At 42.7% G+C, this 20,763-nt stretch overlaps 1 protein-coding gene across 1 annotated transcript in view; it reads left to right on the top strand.

The window, feature by feature from the left end:
* Positions 1-20,763, top strand: part of SLC6A19 (solute carrier family 6 member 19) — a 338,662-nt gene that overhangs the window by 191,388 nt on the left and 126,511 nt on the right. Inside the window, exons 7-8 of the mRNA XM_073587681.1 lie at positions 2,671-2,799; positions 14,262-14,418. Of these exons, the coding sequence (XP_073443782.1) occupies positions 2,671-2,799; positions 14,262-14,418 (286 nt within the window). The remainder of the gene's footprint in view (positions 1-2,670; positions 2,800-14,261; positions 14,419-20,763) is intronic.

Here is a 20,763-nt window from a genome sequence, read left to right as displayed (position 1 = left end):
GCTTTTTCAGCTGATTCATTCTAGCTTTCCAGACTCTGCAGTCAGCTTTCAAATGTCCTGATTTCTTGAAAACAAAACATTCACGTGTTTCTTTTAGGTGCTTTCTGTTATCATTTAGATTTTGTGTCTGTAAAGCAGATTCTGCATCACATGTCCTGCTGATTACACCTTCCGCTTTCCGCTTATATTCATCTATGAGCTTCCCTCTGACATACTCCAATGTAAGCTCATCATCTGGGCGCGCATCTAGTGCGGTTACAAGCGTGTCATAGTTTTCTGGAAGACCACTAAGCAGTAATGCGGCTACATGAAAGTCCTTCAAATCTTCCCCAATGCCTCTCAGGCGTTCTACAATCTCTAGAATGCTTGTTATATAGTCCTGCATATCCTGGCCATTCTGTAGTTTAGACTGGTACAATTTTCTCATGAGATAAAGTTTATTGCTTAAATTTAACCTCTCATGCACCTTTTGCAGCTGCTCCCACATTTCTCTTGCAGTTTCACTTTTACACACATGCACAATCTGATCATCATCTATACTGAGTGATATGGTACTTTGTGCTTTCTGATCTATCTCTATCCACTCCTGTGATACTGGGTCAGGTTTAGGCTCCTGTGTGTATTTCCACGTACCTTCTCTTATCAGCAGCATTTTCACTTTGAATTTCCAGGATTGATAATTCTGGTTAGTGAGACTTGGTACTGTAAACTTCATGGAGTTGCTGCTGCTGGTGGCCATCTTTGCTGTCTTCCTTTCTTTTCTCTGTGCTCTGGGGATCTGGGACTCTAGGACTCTGGGCCCATAACCTGTTAGCAGCGGATTAATCAGCGTAACATCCAGAGTCAGCAACACAGAATGTAGATTTATTCATATCCAGCTTGAACAGCTTACAGCATGAAATGTGATCAGTCTGGTATCTGTTGTGGCTTGCAGCATGGGAGCATTACAACAACAAGAAGGGAAGAGAAGGAGGGGGCATCCTGTCTGTTCTTTTTTTTTTGTCACTGAACTTTGTTAACAATCTCACAATATATAAAACAGTACAGTAGTAGTTGTTGCAATACATACAGATCAATATGCATTATTCCAACAAAATTTCTCTTGGTGAGACTAGAAATTACATCAATAGAATGTATTGGACGCGGTGAATCTGCACGGTTCAGTGAACACATGTGGATTTACCTGCATTCAATACACAGCAGCACTTTGGACGCAGTGAACAGTCTACTTCCGGATCATAGGCATCCGGCCTAATAGGAACAGATTGGCCATGTAAAGTTATTGCTGGAGTTGTCTTTGAAAGAGCTACATGTGTGAAATCCTGCTCACAGATTCCCTTTAAATACAAACAACTGGTGCAATAGTTGCTTTCCTATTTCTCATTAAAAACAATAACATTGAAACAAAATATATAAATATATATACTCCAAATGGGGGGGAATAATTCACACCAATCCCACAAAAAATGAGCTTCTCTGAATTTATTGACAGAAAAGTAAGAAAGTTATAGATCCAGAATGTGGTGAAGGTTTTTTTAGATTTGCTTTCCGTATTTTTACTGTATATTTGTCCCAAATAAATGCATATGAATTTTTATTATATATTTATCAATTGTTTTTTGTGTCATATTCAGATCAAAACAAGGTTATATACGTATCTAATCCTTTATTAGAAGATTTGTCTCATAAAAACAACCACCATTCTTATCTGCATAGAATCATAGAATGGTAGAGTTGGAAGGGACCTCCTGGGTCATCTGGTCCAACTCCCTGCTCAAAGCAGGATTCGCTAAATCATCCCAGACAGATGTCTGTCCAGCCTCTGACGACTTCCAAGGAGAACTCACCACCTCTTGTGGCAGCCTGTTCCACTCATTGATCACCCTAACTGTCAAAAAGTTTTTTCCAATATCTAATCTGTATCTCCTCCCATTCAGTTTCATCCCATTGCTTCTAGTCTTTCCTTGTGCAAATGAGAATAAAGATGATCCTTCTACAATGTGACAGCCCTTTAGATATTTGTAGACAGCTATTAAGTCTCCTCTCAGTCTTCTGCAAGCTAAACATTCCCAAATCCTGTAACCGTTCCTCATAGGACATGATTTGCAGACCGGTCATGATTCTTGTCGCTCTTCTCTGAACTTGTTCCAATTTGTTGATGTCTTTTTTAAAATGTGGTGCCCAAAACTGGACACAGTATTGCAGATGAAGTCTGATCAAAGAGGAGTAGAGGGAAATAATGACTTCACGTGATCTAGACTGTATGCTTCAGTTAATACTTCCCAGAATTGCATTTGACTTTTTTGCTGCTGCATCACACTGTCTTCATAGAGATAGTTCTGCCCGATATGTATTACATGGCTAGCTAGTCATCTGCATGGCTGCCATGTAATATTTCATTTACTTGCAACAGCCTTTGGAAAGGAAATGCTTGACTGGGTGCTGGTTCCTTCAACACAGTCCCCATTTTTCATGGGTGTGGGGACCTTGACCAATGACAATCAGCTGATCCAAAAAAGAAGTGCTTATTTCATCAGGGGCAACTCCCTTTTTATGCTCACTCCATTCTATACACAGTATAGAATTCTTTTCTAGTCTATATTCTATTCTATTCTATTCTATACACAGTTGGTATATCATAGCTTATAATAATTCATTTCTCTATTACAGTAACAATTGTGAAAGGGATGCAGTCATCATCTCTGTCATTAATGGCTTCACATCCATATATTCTGCTACTGTTATCTACTCTATTATTGGATTCCGTGCTACAGCCCAATATGATGATTGCTTTGCTAGGTAAGATTTGGACAAGACAGAATAATATCAAAAGTATTTCAATATTAAATTAGTAAAAATAAATATGGCTTTCTTAAATGCACTTTGGAATAGAGCATATATAAAATCACTCAGTAGTTTACTTGAATATTGGTGATAAAATGCATGAAACAAGTGTCCAGCTTAACGCCTTCACCCCCAAGGGTGGTTTGCACGTTCATGACCGGGCCAATTTTTACAATTCTGACCACTGTACATTTATGAGGTCATAACTCTGGAACGCTTCCATGGATCCCGGTGATTCTGACATTGTTTTCTCGTGACATATTGTACTTCATGTTAGTGGTAAAATTTCATTCAAATAACTTGCGTTTGTGAGAAAAACGGAAATTTGGCGAAAATTTTGAAAATTTCACAATTTTCCAACGTTGAATTTTTATGCCCTTAAATCACAGAGATAACGGCACACAAAGAACTTGATAACTAACATTTCCCACGTTTACTTTACATCAGCACAATTTTGGAACCAAAATTTTTTTTGTTAGGAAGTTATAAGGGATAAAAGTTGACCAGTGATTTCTCATTTTTACAACACCATTTTATTTTTAGGACCACATCACATTTGAAGCCACTTTGAGGGGTCTATATGATAGAAAATACCCAAAAGTGACACCATTCTAAAAACTGCACCCCTTAAGGTGCTCAAAACCACATTCAAGAAGTTTATTAACCCTTTAGGTGCGTCACAGGAATTTTTTTGAATATTTAAAAAAAAATGAACATCTCACTTTTTTTCACAAAAAAAATACTTCAGGTTCAATTTTTTTTATTTTACCAAGGGTAACAGGAGAAATTGGACTGCAAAAGTTATTGTGCAATTTGTCCTGAGTACGCTGATACCTTATACGTGGGGGGAACGACTGTTTCGGCGCATGGCAGAGCTCAGAATGGAAGGAGCGCCATTTGACTTTTTCAACTCAAAATTGGCTGGAATTCAGATCGGACGCTATGTCACTTTTGGAGAGTCCCTGATGTACCTAAACAGTTGAAACCCCCTACAAGTGACCCCATTTTGGAAACTAGACCCCCCAAGGAACTTATCTAGATATGTGGTGAGAACTTTGAACCCACAAGGGCTTCACAGAAGTTTATAACGTACAGCGGTACAATTAAAAAATCATATTTTTTCCACAAAAATGATCTTTTCACCCTCAATTCTTATTTTTCCAAGGGTAACAGGACTCTAAAAGTTATTGTGCAATTTGTCCTGAGTACGCTGATACCCCACATGTGGGGGTAAACCACTATTTGGGCGCATGGCAGAGCTCGGAAGGGAAGAAGTGCCATTTGACGTTTTTGGCTGGAATTGAGATCGGACATCATGTCGCGATTGGAAAACCCCTGATGTACCAAAACAGTGGAAACCCCCCACAAATGACACCATTTTGTAAACTAGACCCCCCAAGGAACTTATCTAGATGTGTGGTGAGAACTTTGAACGCCCCGGTGCTTCACAGAAGTTTATAACGCCCGGGCGTGAAAATAAAAATATTCGTATTTTTTCCACAAACATGATCTTTTAGTCACCATTTTTTTATTTTACCAAGGGTACCAGGAGAAATTGGACCCCAAAAGTTGTTGTCCAATTTGTCCTGAGTATGCTGATACCCCATATGTGGGAGAAAACTACTGTATGGGCACACGTCGGGGCTCGGAAGGGAAGTAGTGACGTTTTGGAATGCAGACTTTTATGGAATGGTCTGCGGGTGTCATGTTGCCTTTGGAGAGCCCCTAATGTACCTAAACAGTGGAAACCCCCACAAATGACCCCATTTTGAAAACTAGACTCCCTAAGGAACTTATCTAGATGTGAGGTGAGCATTTTGAACCCCCAAAGGCCTTCACAGAAGTTTATAATGCCCGGGCATGAAAATAAAAAAATCGTATTTTTTCCACAAACATGATCAATTAGTCCCCAATTTTTTCATTTTCCCAAGGGTAACAGGAGAAATTGAACCCCAAAAGTTGTTGTCCAATTTGTCATGAGTACGCTGACACCCCATATGTGGGAGAAAACTACTGTATGGACACACGTCAGGGCTCGGAAGGGAAGTAGTGACGTTTTGGAATGCAGACTTTGATGGAATGGTCTGCGGGTGTCATGTGCGTTTGGAGAGCCCCTGATGTACCTAAACTATTGAAACTCCCCACAAGTGACCCCATTTTGGACAATAGACCCCCCACGGAACTTATCTAGATGTGTGGTGAGCACTTTGAACCCCCAAGTGCTTCACAGAAGTTTATAACGCTTGGACGTGAAAATAAAAAAATCATTTTTTTCCACAAAAATGATATTTTTGCCCCCAATTTTTTATTTTCCTAAGTGTAACAGGAGAAATTGGACCCCAAAAATTGTTTTGCAATTTGACCTGAAGTTGGCTGATACCCTACATGTGGGGGTAAAACACTGTTTGGGTGTATGGCAGAGCTTGGAAGGTAAGGAGCACCATTTGACTTTTTCAACTCAGAATTGGCTGGAATTGAGATCAGACGCCATGTTGCATTTGGAGAGCCCCTGATGTGCCCAAACAGTGGAAACCCCCAATTCTAACTCCAACCCGAACCCCAACACACCCCTAACCCTAATCTCAGCCCTAACCCTATCCCTAACCCTATCCCTAACCCTATCCCTAACCCTAACCCTAACGGGAAAATGGAAATAAATACATTTTTTTAATTTTATTATTTTTCCCTAACTAAGGGGGTGATAACGGGGGGTTTGATTTACTATTTATGGCAGTTTTTATGCTTGGCAGCTGTCGCACGCTAAAATACGCTTTTTATTGTAAAAATAGTTTTTGCATCACCACATATTGAGAGCTATAATTTTTCCGTATTTTGACCAACCGAGTCATGTGAGGTCTTAGTTTTTGCGGGACGAGTTGACGTTTTTATTGGTACCATTTTCGGGCACGTGACATTTTTTGATCGCTTTTTATTCCTATTTTTGGGACTCAGAATGAACAAAAACCAGCGTTTCATGAATTTCTTTTGGGGGGGTGCGTTTACACCGTTCCGTGTGCGATAAAATTGATAAAGCGGTTTTATTCTTCGGGTCAGTACGGTTACAGTGATACCTCATTTAGGTCGTTTTTTTATGTTTTGTCGGTTTTATGCAATGAAAACTATTTTATATAAAAAATAATTATTTTTGCATCGCTTTATTCTGCGAGGTATAACTTTTTTATTTTTTCACTGATGATGCTGTGTGGCAGCTCGTTTTTTGCGGGACAAGATGACGTTTTCAGCGGTATCATGGATATTTATATGCGTCTTTTTGATCGCGCGTTATTACACTTTTTGTTTGGCGGTATGATAATAAATCATTATTTTTTGCTTCCTTTTTTATTTTTATTTTTTAAGGGGTTCGCTAAAGGGGTTAACTAATGGGACAGTTTTATAGGGCGGGTCGTTACGGACGTGGCGATACCTAATATGTGTACTTTTATTGTTTGTTTTTTTTTTTATTTCCAAAAAATGGATTTATTTGGGGGAATATTTTTTTTTTCTAATTTATTTGGCGATTTTTTTAAATTTATTTTAACACTTTTTTTTTATTTTTTTTTAACTTTATTAAATAGTCCCAGTTGGGACATCACTGTCCTGTGACAGATCACTGATCTGTCACATCACAGATCACTGTGACAGATAAGCAATCTGTCACAGGCAGTGCAGAAGGCTTCCTCATGCCTGCGCTTTGCAGGCACTTAGGAAGCCAGCTCCCTGCAGGCCCCCGTCGCCATCTTGGATTCAGGGGCCTGCAGGAAAGGAGCCCCCCGCAGCAGCGCTGCACATTGTGCTGCCGTGGGGGGCTCAGGGAAGCACGGAGGGAGCCCCCTCCCTGCCGATGCTTCCCTTTAACCCCCGGTACACCGTGATCATGTTTGACCGCGGTGTGCAAGGGGTTAACGTGTCGGGGGCGGTCCGTGACCGCCCCTGACACATTGTGCCGGGTGTCAGCTGTGATAATCAGCTGACACCCGGCCGCGATCAGCGGCGCTCACCACGTGGGCGCCGCTGATCGCGGTAGACGTACTATCCCGTCCATGGGCATAGGGGCCCGGGTCCCATGGACGGGATAGTACGTCTGATGTCAGGAAGGGGTTAAAGTATTTTTTCAAATCCAAAAAGTCCAAAATTGTGTTAATAAATTTCTTATAACAATTAGAGTACAAATTTTCTGATAAAGTCAGCTTATGAAGTTTCCAAGCGAGACTGAATAAAAAATGCTGTATGTTTCAGGTACGTTTTTCAAAATTAAAGAGCGCAAAGACCTCCATCCTATTCAAATGAGATGAACACCCTGCACATCCTCTCATGTCCCCAAATGCTATAAGCCTGCAGATATGGGGTTAATCTGCAGGTTAATAGCATTTTAAAGCTGTGCCGCCCCTGCATTGAAAGCTCCGCTGCTGGGGGGTGGGGGATTAACTTTATTCTTCTCACTATCCTCCAGATTTCAGTCAGAGAGGTGTGGCCGCTCTGAACACAGTGAACGCAGGCTACAGTTCATCAGTGTTGTACCAGCTGTCAGTCAGTGTTGGGGTGTTGTTACAGCCGCTGTTCACTTTGAATTGAGTGGTTACGGAATCCGCACCAGCCATGCCTCTATGACTGAAAGCCGGAGGCTGCCTGGAGGAATAAAGTTAATTTCTTCCAAGTAGCTGGGTTTTCAGTGCAGTGGCTGCAAGGCTATAGGAGGCTATTAACCTCTTCAAGACATATGACATACGTTACGTCATGTGTCATGTCCCTGCCTTTGAAGGGGGCTTACATGCCGAGCTCACATCTTTTTCAGCCGATAACGGCTGATTATTTAGCAATCATCTGGCTCTATCTGCTATTGGTTGAGCAGAGCTCCGCCCATCGCTATTAACATTTTAAATGCTGGTATCAATCTCTGACATTGGCATTTAACATGTGTCTGCAGGGGGCTGAAGGGCTGAATCATTCTATGTGTCCATGACAGCTGGAGGTCTACAGAAGATCATGGCATCTGCTTTTAGCTGGCATCAGAGGTGTAGCTAGGGTTTTGGTTCAGGGGGAGAGAAATGTCTGAGTGGGCCCCTAACCAGCTATCCTTGATTACATCTCGATGATGCACCCTAAGGCCAGGGTCACACTTGCGCGAGTGTCTCGCGTCAATGCCCGGCTCTGCCGCCGGTACTTGGTACCAGAGTGTGCGGCTGCATGTATTTCTATGCAGCCGCATTCTCCAGTCCCAAGTGTCAGCTGCAGCACCGGGTATTGATGTGAGAGACTTGCGCGAGTTTCTCGCATCACACTTACAAGTGTGACACTGGCCTAATAGTCGATATAGGAGAACCTCAGCAGATGACCACACTGTTGCTGAAAATAATTTCTATACAATGACCAGCATTGATATTACCGCCAAATGGTCAGTGGCAGATACCAGTCCTACAGAACATATAAGAGATCACAGCACAGTTACAGATGGTGACTTACTGCTGACATTCTTTCTGATGGAGTCGTTCACTTTTCTGGTCTTTTCCATCTGGCCCAGACCGACATGACAACTTCTTCCAGCCAGGACTCAGCTGCAGAGATTACAACAAAGACACATTTCACGTCTCGTATTTTCAGCACTGTCACCATCTATCCCCAACCTGCACAAACTCCTTATCCTGCTGATACCCCAATACTGAGCTACTGCTGCCATATGTGACACTATTACTGCACCTGCTGTGTGGTACTTTGTGCCTTCTAAATTCTAAAACAATCCTCTAGAATATAGTAATGCCGGGTGCAAGTGCCCTAGAAAACAGTGCCCACATTTTGTCCCCTAGAAAATAATAATTCCCTATGTGCCCCTTTGACAGTCACAGTAACCTGAGTTCCCCTATAACAATAAATGCCCACTTTACATTTAATATTGTCCCGAGTCTCTCCCTTATACAGCTGCCCTATACACAGTACGATGCTCTCTTATACACAGTATAATACCCCCTCACCATATATATACTGACCTCTTAGTATCCCCCAAACTGTTTCATCGCTCCAATACTGTAATCTCAACACTGTATGGTAGCCCCCTAGATAGCCTCCATATAGTATAATGCACCTGATAGTCCTCATTATAGCATAATGCACTCCTCAAATGTAGACTCTACATAATATAATGCACCCCCCATAGGCAGACTCTACATAGTATACTGCACCCCCCATAAGGAAACTCTATATGGTATACTTCAGCCCCCATAGGAATTCTCTATAGTATAATGTAGCCCCCCCATAGCCAGACTCTATGTGGTATAATGTAGCCCCCAATAGGCAGACTCTATAGTATAATGCAGCCCCCCATAGGCAGACTCTATATAGTATAATGCAGCCCCCCCATAAGCAGACTCTATAATGTAATGCAGCCCACATAGGAAGACTATAATATAATGCAGCCCCCCATAGGCAGACTCTAATATAATGCAGCACTCATAGGCAGACTATTATAGAATGCAGCACCCCATAGACAGACTCTAATGGAATGCAGCCCCTATAGGTAGACTCTAATAAAATGCAGCCCCATAGGCAGACTCTATGTTATATAATGCACCTCCATATGCAGATACTAATAAAATGCAGCCCCCATTTGGCAGACTCTTTGTTATATAATGCAGTCCCCCATTGGCAGACTCTAATAGAATGCAGCCCCCCATAGGCAAACTCTAATAAAATGCAGTCTCACCATAGGCAGACTCTAATATATTGCAGCCCCCATAGGCAGACTCTATAGTATAATTCAGCCCCATAAAACAATAAATCCAATACTCACGTTTCTTCCTCCGGGTTCCTCCGCTGCTCTGAATGCCCGCACATATCCAGACCACAGGAGTCGTGTAGCTAATGACGTCATTGCGACCCCCTGTCAGTTCTGGCGTCGATGACATCAGATGCTGAGAGAGGGATGATGGGACAGGGAGCGTGATGCCCCTTCTCTCATCAATGTGGTCAGTTGTATCGGCATCCAGCCGCTAAGCTAAATTTGAGATCATGGACAGGGGCACACTGCTGGCACCGGGCCCCCCTACATGCTCAGGGACCCATAGAGGCCGGGCGGCAGTGCAGGGAGATTGATTCTCCCTGCTCTGCCACAGAATGTAACTGTATCAGACGCAGGTCATATCCTCAAAGGAGACAAATACATTAAAAAGTGAGAAAGAAATGTTTTTAAAAATAGGAAAAAAAATACAAAAGCTCAAATCTCCCTCGTTTTGCTCTATTAAAAATAAAACACACATATTTGGTATAGCTGAGTTCAGAAAAGTAAGATTTATCAAACTATGAATAACATTAATCTGATCTGTAAATGGAGTAGCAAAACGAAAAATAGAAAAGTCAGAATTGCGTTTTTCGGGATGCTACAACATTGCAATAAAAGGTCATCAATATGTTGTATCCACCCCCAAAATAAAAACAATAAAAACGTCAGCTAAGTGCGCAAAATGTAAGCCCGCAAACAACCCCATATCACAAAAATTGAAAATGACATTACAAGCCTCTGAAAATGGCAACGAAAGCAGAATTTTTTTTTTTACAAATAAATTTCCATCACTTAACCCCTTCACGACCTTTGACGCCACGTAGGCGTCATGAAAAGTCGTGCCAAAATGACCCATGACACGTATGTGGTGTCATAAATTGATTGCCCCCCTGCAGGTCGGGTGACCGGGGTCACTGAATGGTCACCCGACCCGCACACAGAGGACACCTTACAGTTAACCACAGGGGGTGTGGCTTAGCCCCCACGTGCCTACGATCGCTCTGACTGGCTGTTAAAAGTGAAACTGCCAATCAGAGCGATTGTAATATTTCATCAATGAAATTTGATGAAATATTACAAATCCTGCCATGGCCGATGCTGAAATAGCATCGGGCATGGCTGGAGACACTGAACCGTCCCCCCGGCCATACTGACTAACAGCGCCGATCGGCCGCCGCCACCATCTGACTGCGCCAATCGGCAGCCGCTGTCAAAATCTGCTCCCCCCTGCCTTCCCTCCGGTCCCCCCCATCCTCCAATCACCCCCTCTCACCCTGCACGGTGGCTCCGAAGTCCCTCTGGCTGTCCCGGTTTGCTGCCGTCCCGGATGATGGGCGCTGCCATCTTGGAAAATGGCGGGCGCAGTGCACCCGCCGGGAATCTGTGACTTGCAGATTCATTCATTTATTTTGATCACTTTCGCAGTGATAAAAATAAAAAAAGTAAATCACCACCCCCCTTATCACCCCATAGGTAAGGACATATAATAAAATAAAGAAAATATTTTTATTTTTCCATTAGGGTTAGGGCTAGGGCTAGGGTTAGGGCTAGGGCTAAGGTTAGGGCTAGGGTTAGGGTTGGAATTAGGGTTAGGGTTGGGGTTAGGGGTTGATTGGGGTTGGGATTATGGTTAGGGTTAGAGTTGGAATTAGGGTTGTGGTTAGGGTTATGATTAGGGTTGGGATTAGGGTTAGGGGTGTGTTGGGGTTAGGGTTGGAGATAGAATTGAGGGGTTTCCACTGTTTAGGCACATCACGGGGTCTCCAAAGGCGACATGGCGCCACCATTTATTCCAGCCAATTTTGCATTCAAAAAGTTAAACAGTGCTCCCTCCAATTCAAGCCCCGACGTGCGCCCAAACAGTGGTTTACCCCCACATATGGGCTATCAGCTTACTCAGGAAAAATTGCACAACAAATTTGGGGGTCCAAATTTATCCTGTTACCCTGGGGAAAATAAAAAATTGGGGGCTAAAATTCATTTTTTGAGGAAAAAAATTTTTTTTTTTTATTTTCACGGCCCTGCTTTATAAACTTCTGTGAAGCACTTGGGGGTTCACAGTGCTCACTACACATCTAGATTAGTTCCCTGGGTGGTCTAGTTTCCAAAATGGGGTCACTTGTGGGGTTTTCCACAGTTTAGGTACATCAGGGGCTCTGCAAACGTAGCATGACACCCGCAGACTATTCCATCAAGTCGGCATTTCAAAACATCACTACTTCCCTTCCGAGCCCCAGCGTGTGCCCAAACAGTGGTCCCCCCACATATGGGGTATCAGTGTACTCAGGATAAACTGGAAAACAACTTTTGGGGTCCAAATTTATCCTGTTACCCTTGTGAAAATAAAAAATAGTGGGCTAAAAATCATTTTTTGAGGAAAAAAAATATTTTTATTTTCACGGCTCTGCTTTTATAAACTTCTGTGAAGCACCTGGGGGTTCAAAGTGCTTACTATGCATCTAGATAAGTTCCTTAGGGGGTCTAGTTTCCAAAATGGGGTCATTTGTGGGGGAGCTGCAAAGTTTAGGCACACAGGGGCTCTCCAAACACAACATGGTGTCCACTAACGATTGGAGCTAATTTTCCATTCAAAAAGTCAAATGACGCTCCTTCCCTTCTGAGCCCTGCCGTGCGCCCAAACAGTGGTCCCCCCCCACATATGGGGTACCAGCATGCTCAGGACAAACTGGACAACAACTTTTGGGGTCCAATTTATTCTGTTACCATTGTGAAAATAAAAAATAGCTGGCTAAAAAATCATTTTTGAGCAAAAAAAAATGATTTTTTATTTTCACTGCTCTGCGTTATAAACTTCTATGAAGCACTTGGGGGTTCAAAGTGCTCACCACACATCTAGATAAGTTCCTTCTGGGGTCTAGTTTCCAAAATGGGGTCACTTGTGGGGGAGTTCCAATGTTTAGGCACACAGGGGCTCTCCAAACGCGACATGGTGTCCGCTAACTATTGGAGCTAATTTTCCATTCAAAAAGTCAAATGGCGCTCCTCCCTTCCGGGCCCTGCCGTGCGCTCAAACAGTGGTTTATGACCACATATGAGGTATTGGTGTGCTCAGGAGAAATTGCCCAACAAATTTTAGGATCCATTTTATCCTGTTGCCCATGTGAAAATGAAAGAACTGAGGCTAAATAAAATTTATGTGACAAAAAGTAATTTTTTTTTTTATGGATCAATTTGTGAAGCACCTGGGGGTTTATAGTGCTCAGTATGCATCTAGATAAGTTCCTTGGAGGGTCTAGTTTCCAAAATGGGGTCACTTGTGGGGGGAGCTCCAATGTTTAGGCGTACAGTGGCTCTCCAAACGCGACATGGCAACTGCTAAATATTCAAGCATATTTTCCATTCAAAAAGTCAAATGGCGCTCCTACCCTTCTGAGCCCTGCCGTGCACCCAAACAGTGGTTTATCACCACATATGAGGTATCGGTGTACTCAGGAGAAATTGCCCAACAAAATTTAGGATCCATTTTATCCTATTACCCATGTGAAAATGAAAAAATTGATGTTAAAAGAAAATTTATGTTGGAAAAATTAAAATGTCCATTTTTTCGTTCCACGTTGCTTTAGTTCTTGTGAAGCACCTAAAGGGTTAATAATCTTCTTGAAAGCAGTTTTGAGTAGCTTGAGGGGTGCAGTTTTTAGAATGTTGTCACTTTTGGATATTTTCTGCCATATAGACCCCTCAAAGTGACTTCAAATGTGAGGTGGTCCCTAAAAAAAATGGTTTTGTAAATTTTGCTGTAAAAATGAGAAATCGCTGGTCAACTTTTAACCCTTACAACTTCCTAACCAAAAAAAAAAAATGTTGTTTCCAACATTGTGCTGATGTAAAGTAGACGTGTGGGAAATGTTATTTATTAACTATTTTGTGTCAGATAACTCTCTGGTTTAACAGAATAAAAATTCAAAATTTGAAAATTGCAAAATGTTCAAAATTTTCGCCAAATTTCCATTTTTTTCACCAATAAATGCAAAAATTATCGACCTAAATTTACAACTAACATGAAGCCCAATATGTCACGAAAAAACAATCTTGGAATCGCTAGGATACATTGAAGCGTTCCTGAGTTATTACCTCATAAAGGGACACTGGTCAGAATTGCAAAAAATGGCCAGGTCATTAAGGTCAAAATAGGCTGGGCCGTGAAGGGGTTAAATAAAAAAAACTATATGTTTGGTATCTGCGTACTTGTGCTGACCCAGGTAATCTTATTGTCCTGTTAGGTTTCCCATGTAATGAACATTGTAAATAAGAAAATGTTAAAAAAATATTGTTGAATTGCACTTTTTAGTTTGCCAGTGGATCAATTGGTGCTATTCAAAAGCACAACTTGTTTGGCAAATAACAGGCCCTCATACGGTTATGTGGATGAAAAAGTATAAAAGTTATGGTTCTTGGAAAAAGAGGAAGAAAATACAAAAATGAAAAAATGGAAAATAGCCCTGTCATGAAGGGGTTAATCTGCAGATTAAACTTATGTGTGTATGTTTACAACATTTTTTGACGTGACAGGTTCCCCTTATCTCTGGATAGTACAACAGGCATTTTTAGATATTTTCAAAATCGAAAAGCAAATTTAGTATGTAACATAATTTACTTTATTTTCTAAGAGCTTTTTTTTCTGTTTCAGCAACATCCTGGCACTTACCAATACTTTTGATTGGCCAGAGGGAAATATAACTCAGGATAACTATAATGACATGCTGTCATATTTTAATCAGACCGATTCAACTCTGCTTGCATCCCTTGAACTTCCGACATGTGACTTAGATAAACTCTTGTCTGAGGTAGGACATTGCTCATCCTGAACTGTCTTCAAACCCTGCAAAACTTTGATGTGAATGTTATTCCAAATATCTCAATGTCCTATGTTCAATGACTGGGAAATCCAGAAAGCTGACGTATATGGCGTTGGCTGACAGGGGCCTCACATTGTGGGCTCGTGGGTTATTAATTTTCTTTACTTGAGGACCAAAATAAGAGATGTTCTTGCTATAAAAAAGAAAATAAATCAAACCGCTGTCAGAGCTTACTAAGTTTTTTGCAAAAATATAATGAAATGTTGAATAAAAAGTTTATCAAAATAATTAATTGTGTAGCTGGGTATAGGAAAGCATGGAAACAAGGCAATCCCTGAATGAACTGGGATTAGACCTTGTTAATAAAAGCACATTTCCTATTTTAATATTTGGAAGGTCCTGGAGATATTTGACGGACATCCACTTAATTATGTCTTCTTTCAATATGAAGCCCATTTTATAGTGTGGAATAATGGGCCAGGCAAATGCTAAAATATTTGTATATACAGTGGGGAAAATAAATATTTGATACACTGCCGATTTTGCAAGTTTTCCCACCTACAAAGAATGGAGAGGTCTGTCATTTTCATCGTAGGTACAAGTGATAGGTGAGCATTAAAATGCTTGGGTGCTCATTGCTCGGGTTGAGCAAATTGGAATGCTCGGGTGCTCGACCCGAGCAACGAGCCAAATGTAAGTCTACAGGAAACTCAAGAATTTTTCCGGCAGCCGCCCCGGCAGTCTGCAGAGGTACTAGAAATTGGGGAAATTGATGGGAACAGTGCTCAAATGACATGGGAACAGCATGGGGAAGACCCCTGGAAGCATTTCTGACTCCCAGGTCACCGCTGTGAACAATGTTGTCAGAGTCTTACGCCACATTTAAAGACTCACAATAAAACACACAAAAACAAAACCAAAATGCATTTTCCTGGGAAATATGTTACGGAATATCCTTTCCAGAGTAATGACTTGTATATAAGGAAAAATAAATAGCAAAAAGCAAAAATGCTCCTCCACACCCTGGGCTATGTTCACACGTAGCACTTTTGATGCGTTTTTGATCTTTAGTATTGCTTTCAACCGAGACAAGTGCATTCACTGGGAAATTTCATTTTAACTTTTTACAACTTTATCTGGCCATGTGGTGTGTGACATATCATCAGACACATCCTGTTTCATTTATGAAGGAAGGACTCTTAAAGTCACAAAGCCTATTTTTATAGGGTGATCAGGCGACCTTTACTTTTCTTAAAGGCCAGCAGTCAGCCCTCACTATTCTTAAAAAGTCATCAGCCGGCTATGTTTTGTTGTTCCCATTATTAAACAGTGGGTCTCCTATACTGTTATTACATATGTAGTAAGTGGCAGGGCTGCCCAAAATTTGGACACACCCCAATACCCCTTTGAAGAGACGTATAGGAGGGCCTCCTGCAAACAATTCTCCATTAGGAAGTGGATCTCCGATACTGTTTGCCTATGCAGTGAATGCAATGGCTGCCAAAAATTTGGAGGCACTCCAATGCTCCTTGAAAGATGTGGAGGAGGGCCTCATACAAAAATGTTTCCATTAGAAAGGAGCGGGGCTTCTATACTTGTAATGCCCATGCACTATGTGTATGGACTGACAAACATTTACCCCTGGGGGGTATACATGAACTTACTGTATAACAAATTTATTTTATGGGCATTATAACCACCCTTTAAAAAAATTATGTGGGTGTTCCATCATAGACCACAGTCAAACTGGTGAAATGGTGGTGGAGGATAAGGATGAGGAGAAGGAGGAGGACAACAGCAAATAGCCAAAATCAGGAAGCATATACCCATGTGTGGGTGTGAAGAGGTGCTTGGGAATAGACAAAATAACATGGCTGTTGCATCATGGACCACGATCACCATTGTGATCTAGTGGTGGTCGCTGATGAGGATGAGGAGAAGGAGGAGGATAACAGCAAATAGGCATAATCAGGAAGCATATGCCACATGTTCAGCTTGGATACCCAATAATTATAAGGCACAGAGGAATCACGGAGGACGTTGGTACGATCAGCAAGGTACTTCCTCAGCATCTTCCCAAACTTTGCACTCCTTGTGAGAGTACCCCACGCCTTAGGGCCTGTGCGATGGGAGGGTCTGAGAAAACTCTCCCAGAACTTTGACAGTGTTCCTCTGCCGGAATAGAGTTGTATTTCTCGCCTGTACTCCTTGGTTGTCCAAAGAAATGTGACCACTGCCACCAGCATTTTCAGATGGGAATTTTTTTAATAATTCCTCAACAAGGGCCTTCTGGTACTGCCCCAGTTTAGTAGACCTGTCCGCCTCTGGAATAAGAGATAGAAAGTTCTCCTTATAACGTGGGTCTAGAAGTGTTACCAACCAGTAATGACAGTCACCCAAAAATTTGAGAACACGAGGGTCACGGGAAAGGCAGCGTAAACTCCTCCATGCATGCCAGACTGTTAACAGGTAAGACTTCCGTGTCCTCACCAAGAGGACAACTGACCATGCTCTCCTCTTCCTCCTCCTCCTTGTCCTCAGGCCATCCACGCTGAACAGAGGGATTGACAGTTGTGCAGGTAGTACCATCTATAGCACATAAAACTAGCTCCTGTTCTTCCTCCTCCTCCTCTTCCTCATTGTCACCCATTCCACGTTGGGATGAGATGAGGCTGGGCTGTGTGTAATCACTCTGTATGGTTCCTTGCTCCATCTTATTGTGCTCTGCCTGCAATGCATCCTCTTTGAATGTGAGCAGAGAGTGTTTCAGAACACAGAGAAGCTGGATGGTGATGCTAATTATGGCGTCATCACTGCTCACAATCTTGGTGGAGTCCTCAAAATTTTGGAGGATAGTACATATGTCTGTCATCCATGTCCACTCCTGTGATCTTATGTGTGGAGTGTGAACCGAACTGAATACCGACGGCCTTGTTGATGCTGGCAGTCAACAACTGCCCTCTTGAGCTCACAAATCCTTCACAACATTTGCAGTGTAGAGCTCCAATGCATGGGGACATCACACACCAGTCAGTGAGCTGGAAGCTGCAAATTCTGCTGAAGCATGGCAAAGGCGGCGGAAGCTGTAGCTGACTTTCTAAAATGGGCACAAAGGCAGCATACTTTCACAAGCAGATCCAGCAGCTCTGGGTAGGTTTTGAGATACTGCTGAACCATGAGGTTAAGCACATGGGCCAGGCATGGTACATGTGTGAGCTCGTCTCGCCTCAGAGCCGCCAACAGGTTCCGGCCATTGTCACACATGACCATGACTGGCTGTAGGTTCAGTGGTGTCAGTCACAGATCTGCCTGCTCTTTCAGATCTGTCCACAACTCTTCAGCACTGTGCGGTTTGTCACCTAAGAATATTAGCTTCAACACAGCCTATTGCCGCTTGGCTGAGGCAGTGCTGCAGTGCTTCCAGCTTTTAACGGATATGTCATTTCGGAGATGGAAAATGAAGAGGAAGAGGAGGATGAGGTGCAGGAGCTGTAGACTGTGGGGGCAATCCTGATTGACCTAGGGCCCGCAATCCTTGGCATCGGGAGGACGTGTTCCATCCCAAGGTCCAACTGGGACCCTGCTTCTACTATGCTAACCCAGTGTCTACGATCCCTGCCCATAAGCAATTGTACTTGCAGCTTCTGTCATGTTGGTGTTACAGGGAACGGTTGCCTGCCTTCTGTCTGCGGCCACCAGACTGCTTCTTCCTGCCTGGTGAGGTGCTACTCCTCCCTCCCCCAGTGTGCTGCTGTCCTCGCTCTGCATGGCCTCCTGCCAGGTTGGGTCAGTTGCTATATCATCCACAACCTCAACTTCCACTTCCACACCCTGGTCCCCTACTGACTTTCTTGCAATTGTGTCTCATCATCGTCCACCTCTTGTGACACTTTCCCACCATCGCCTTTGTGTGACCGTGGCTGCTCCAATATTTGGGCATCACTACTTGCGATCTCCTCTTGCCCCTCTTCAAGTGGACCGGGCCAGAGGCCCAAATCTATAAATGGAAAAGTGATCAGCTCTACAGAGTGTCCAAGTGTGGGATCAGTTGTCTCCCGGCATTCGGTATGGTGGGACGAAGGAGGATCAGGGTGAAAAATATGGTCCAGACTTATGGCTACTGAAACTTGACTGTGTGGAAGACAAGGTGGTGGTGGTGCCAACCTGACTGGAAGCATTTTCCCTAACCAACCAACAACCTTTTGACACTGCTCTTGGTTCAATAGTGGTGTGCTTCTGTGGTCCCCTAGTAATTGGGACAGGAAGGTCGGGAGAAGGTGTGTTTGTTTTTTGTGGCACAATTTCAGCTTGCCCACGGCCTCGGTCTCTGCATGTACCATCACTATCACGTCCAGATTAACGTCCCTTGCCACGCGCCTTGCCTATTTTAAATGAAGGACAATATTTTCCACTTTCGCAACAAATGGCTGAATTTGGAGCAAACTTTTATGTGATCCGTGTGACAGAAAACCACAGTTTTAAATAGCTGGCCTGTAAGTAACTATTTTTAACAGCAAACTGATGTCAATAATTCCACACTGCAACAAAATTTAAATGGAGGCCATAAATGGCAGAATTTTGAGCGCATTTATATTTAATCCGTGTGACGGACAGACTACAGTTTTAAATAGATGGATTTTTAGCACTGTAATATGGAAAGGATTTGGCTGTATTCTGCAGTGCCAACAAGCAAATGGAGCAGAAAAACTGTGCTCTCTGGATTGCTTTTTAAGCAAAAAAAATCAGGATTAAGATCCAAAAAAAAAATTATTCCTGACCCCTGATACCTGGGGCTATGTCTAGAAATATCTGTAAAAGCAGCAGCTGACAGTACTGGAATGGACCCTCTTGATATATGCATGCTGTCTGCCACATACACTGCCTGCCTGACTAGCACTGATATCTATGCAGCTGGATTAGTCCTCAGAAGGACTTTTAGTTGAGGTAGATATACATATAATATATTGTGGTATATCTACACTAACTAAGAAATAAGTAAATTTCTCCCTAGCTCAGCAGCATCTCTCCCTACACTGCCTGATTCCATAGTAGACTGTGACGAGCATGGTGGTGCCAAGTCTGATATAGACCTGATGGCGCTGTGCGGCCAGCCAATCAATGTAATGCCACAACCAACAGTGTGTAGCAGACAATCCCTGCATGTTCATTGGCTCTCTAAAGAGTGCTAAACATGCAGAGATGGGACCAGAGCTCCCACCGAGCAACCCTGAAAATACTCGACGAGCTCCGAGCATCTCGAGCAGTGAGATGCTCAGGCGAGTAACGAGTAGTGGAACACATGCTTTCTCATCACTAGTAGGTACTCTTCAACTGTGAGAGATAGAATCTTAAATTAAATACAGAAAATCACATTATATGATTTTGCATATTTAATCTGCATTTTATTGCATGAAATAAGTATTTGATACAACAGAAAAATAGAAATTAATATTTTGTACAGAAACCCTTGTTTGCAAATACAGAGGTCAGACGTTTCCTGTAGTTCTTGACCAAGTTTGCACACGCTGCAGCAGGAATTTTTGGCCCACTCTTCCATACAGCTGTCCCTGCGCAACATTGAGTTCCAGCTCCCTGGTCTGGAGACTGGCTAGTCCACTCGAGAACCTTAAAATGCTTCTAAGAAAGCCACTCCTTAGCTGCTTTGGCTGTGTGTTTCAGGTCATTGTCATCCTGGAAGACGCAGCCATGACCCATCTTCAATGCTGTTAGTGTGGGAAGGACGTTGTTGGCCAAAATATTGCAATGCATGACCCCATCCATCCTCCCTTCAATACGGTGCAGTCATCCTGTCCTCATTCCAGAAAAGCACCCCAAAGTGTTAAGTTTCCCTCTCCATCACAGTTGGGATGGTGTTCTTGGGGTTTTTGTCATCCTTCTTCTTCGTCCAAATAAGGTGAGTGGAGCTGATGCAAAAAAGTTCTATTCTGGTCTCATCTGACCACATGACCTTCTCCCATGCCTTTTCTTGATCATCCAGATGGTCATTGGTGAACTTTAAACTATCCTGGATATGAGCTGGTATGAGCAGGGGGACCTTGCATGCCCTGCTGGATTTTAATCCATGACAACGTAGCGTGTTACTAACGGCAATTTTTGAGACTGTGGTTCCAGGTCTCTTCAAGTCATTGGCCAGATCCTCCAGTGTAGTTCTGGGCTGATTCCTGACATTTCTTGGAATTATCCTTACCTCATGAGGTGAGATTTTGCTTGGGACTGACAATCATCTTGTGTTTATTCTATTTTCTAATAATTGTGCCCACAGTTGTTACCTTCTCACCAAGCTACTAGCCTATTATTGCCTTATATTATACA

Source organism: Dendrobates tinctorius, unplaced genomic scaffold, assembly GCF_039654945.1.
Source record: "Dendrobates tinctorius isolate UK_male_01 unplaced genomic scaffold, ASM3965494v1 ptg000102l, whole genome shotgun sequence".
In the NCBI taxonomy this organism is placed as follows: Eukaryota; Metazoa; Chordata; class Amphibia; order Anura; family Dendrobatidae; genus Dendrobates; species Dendrobates tinctorius.
Note: the sequence above shows the minus strand (reverse complement) of the source record. Positions and strands in the feature narration are given on the sequence as shown.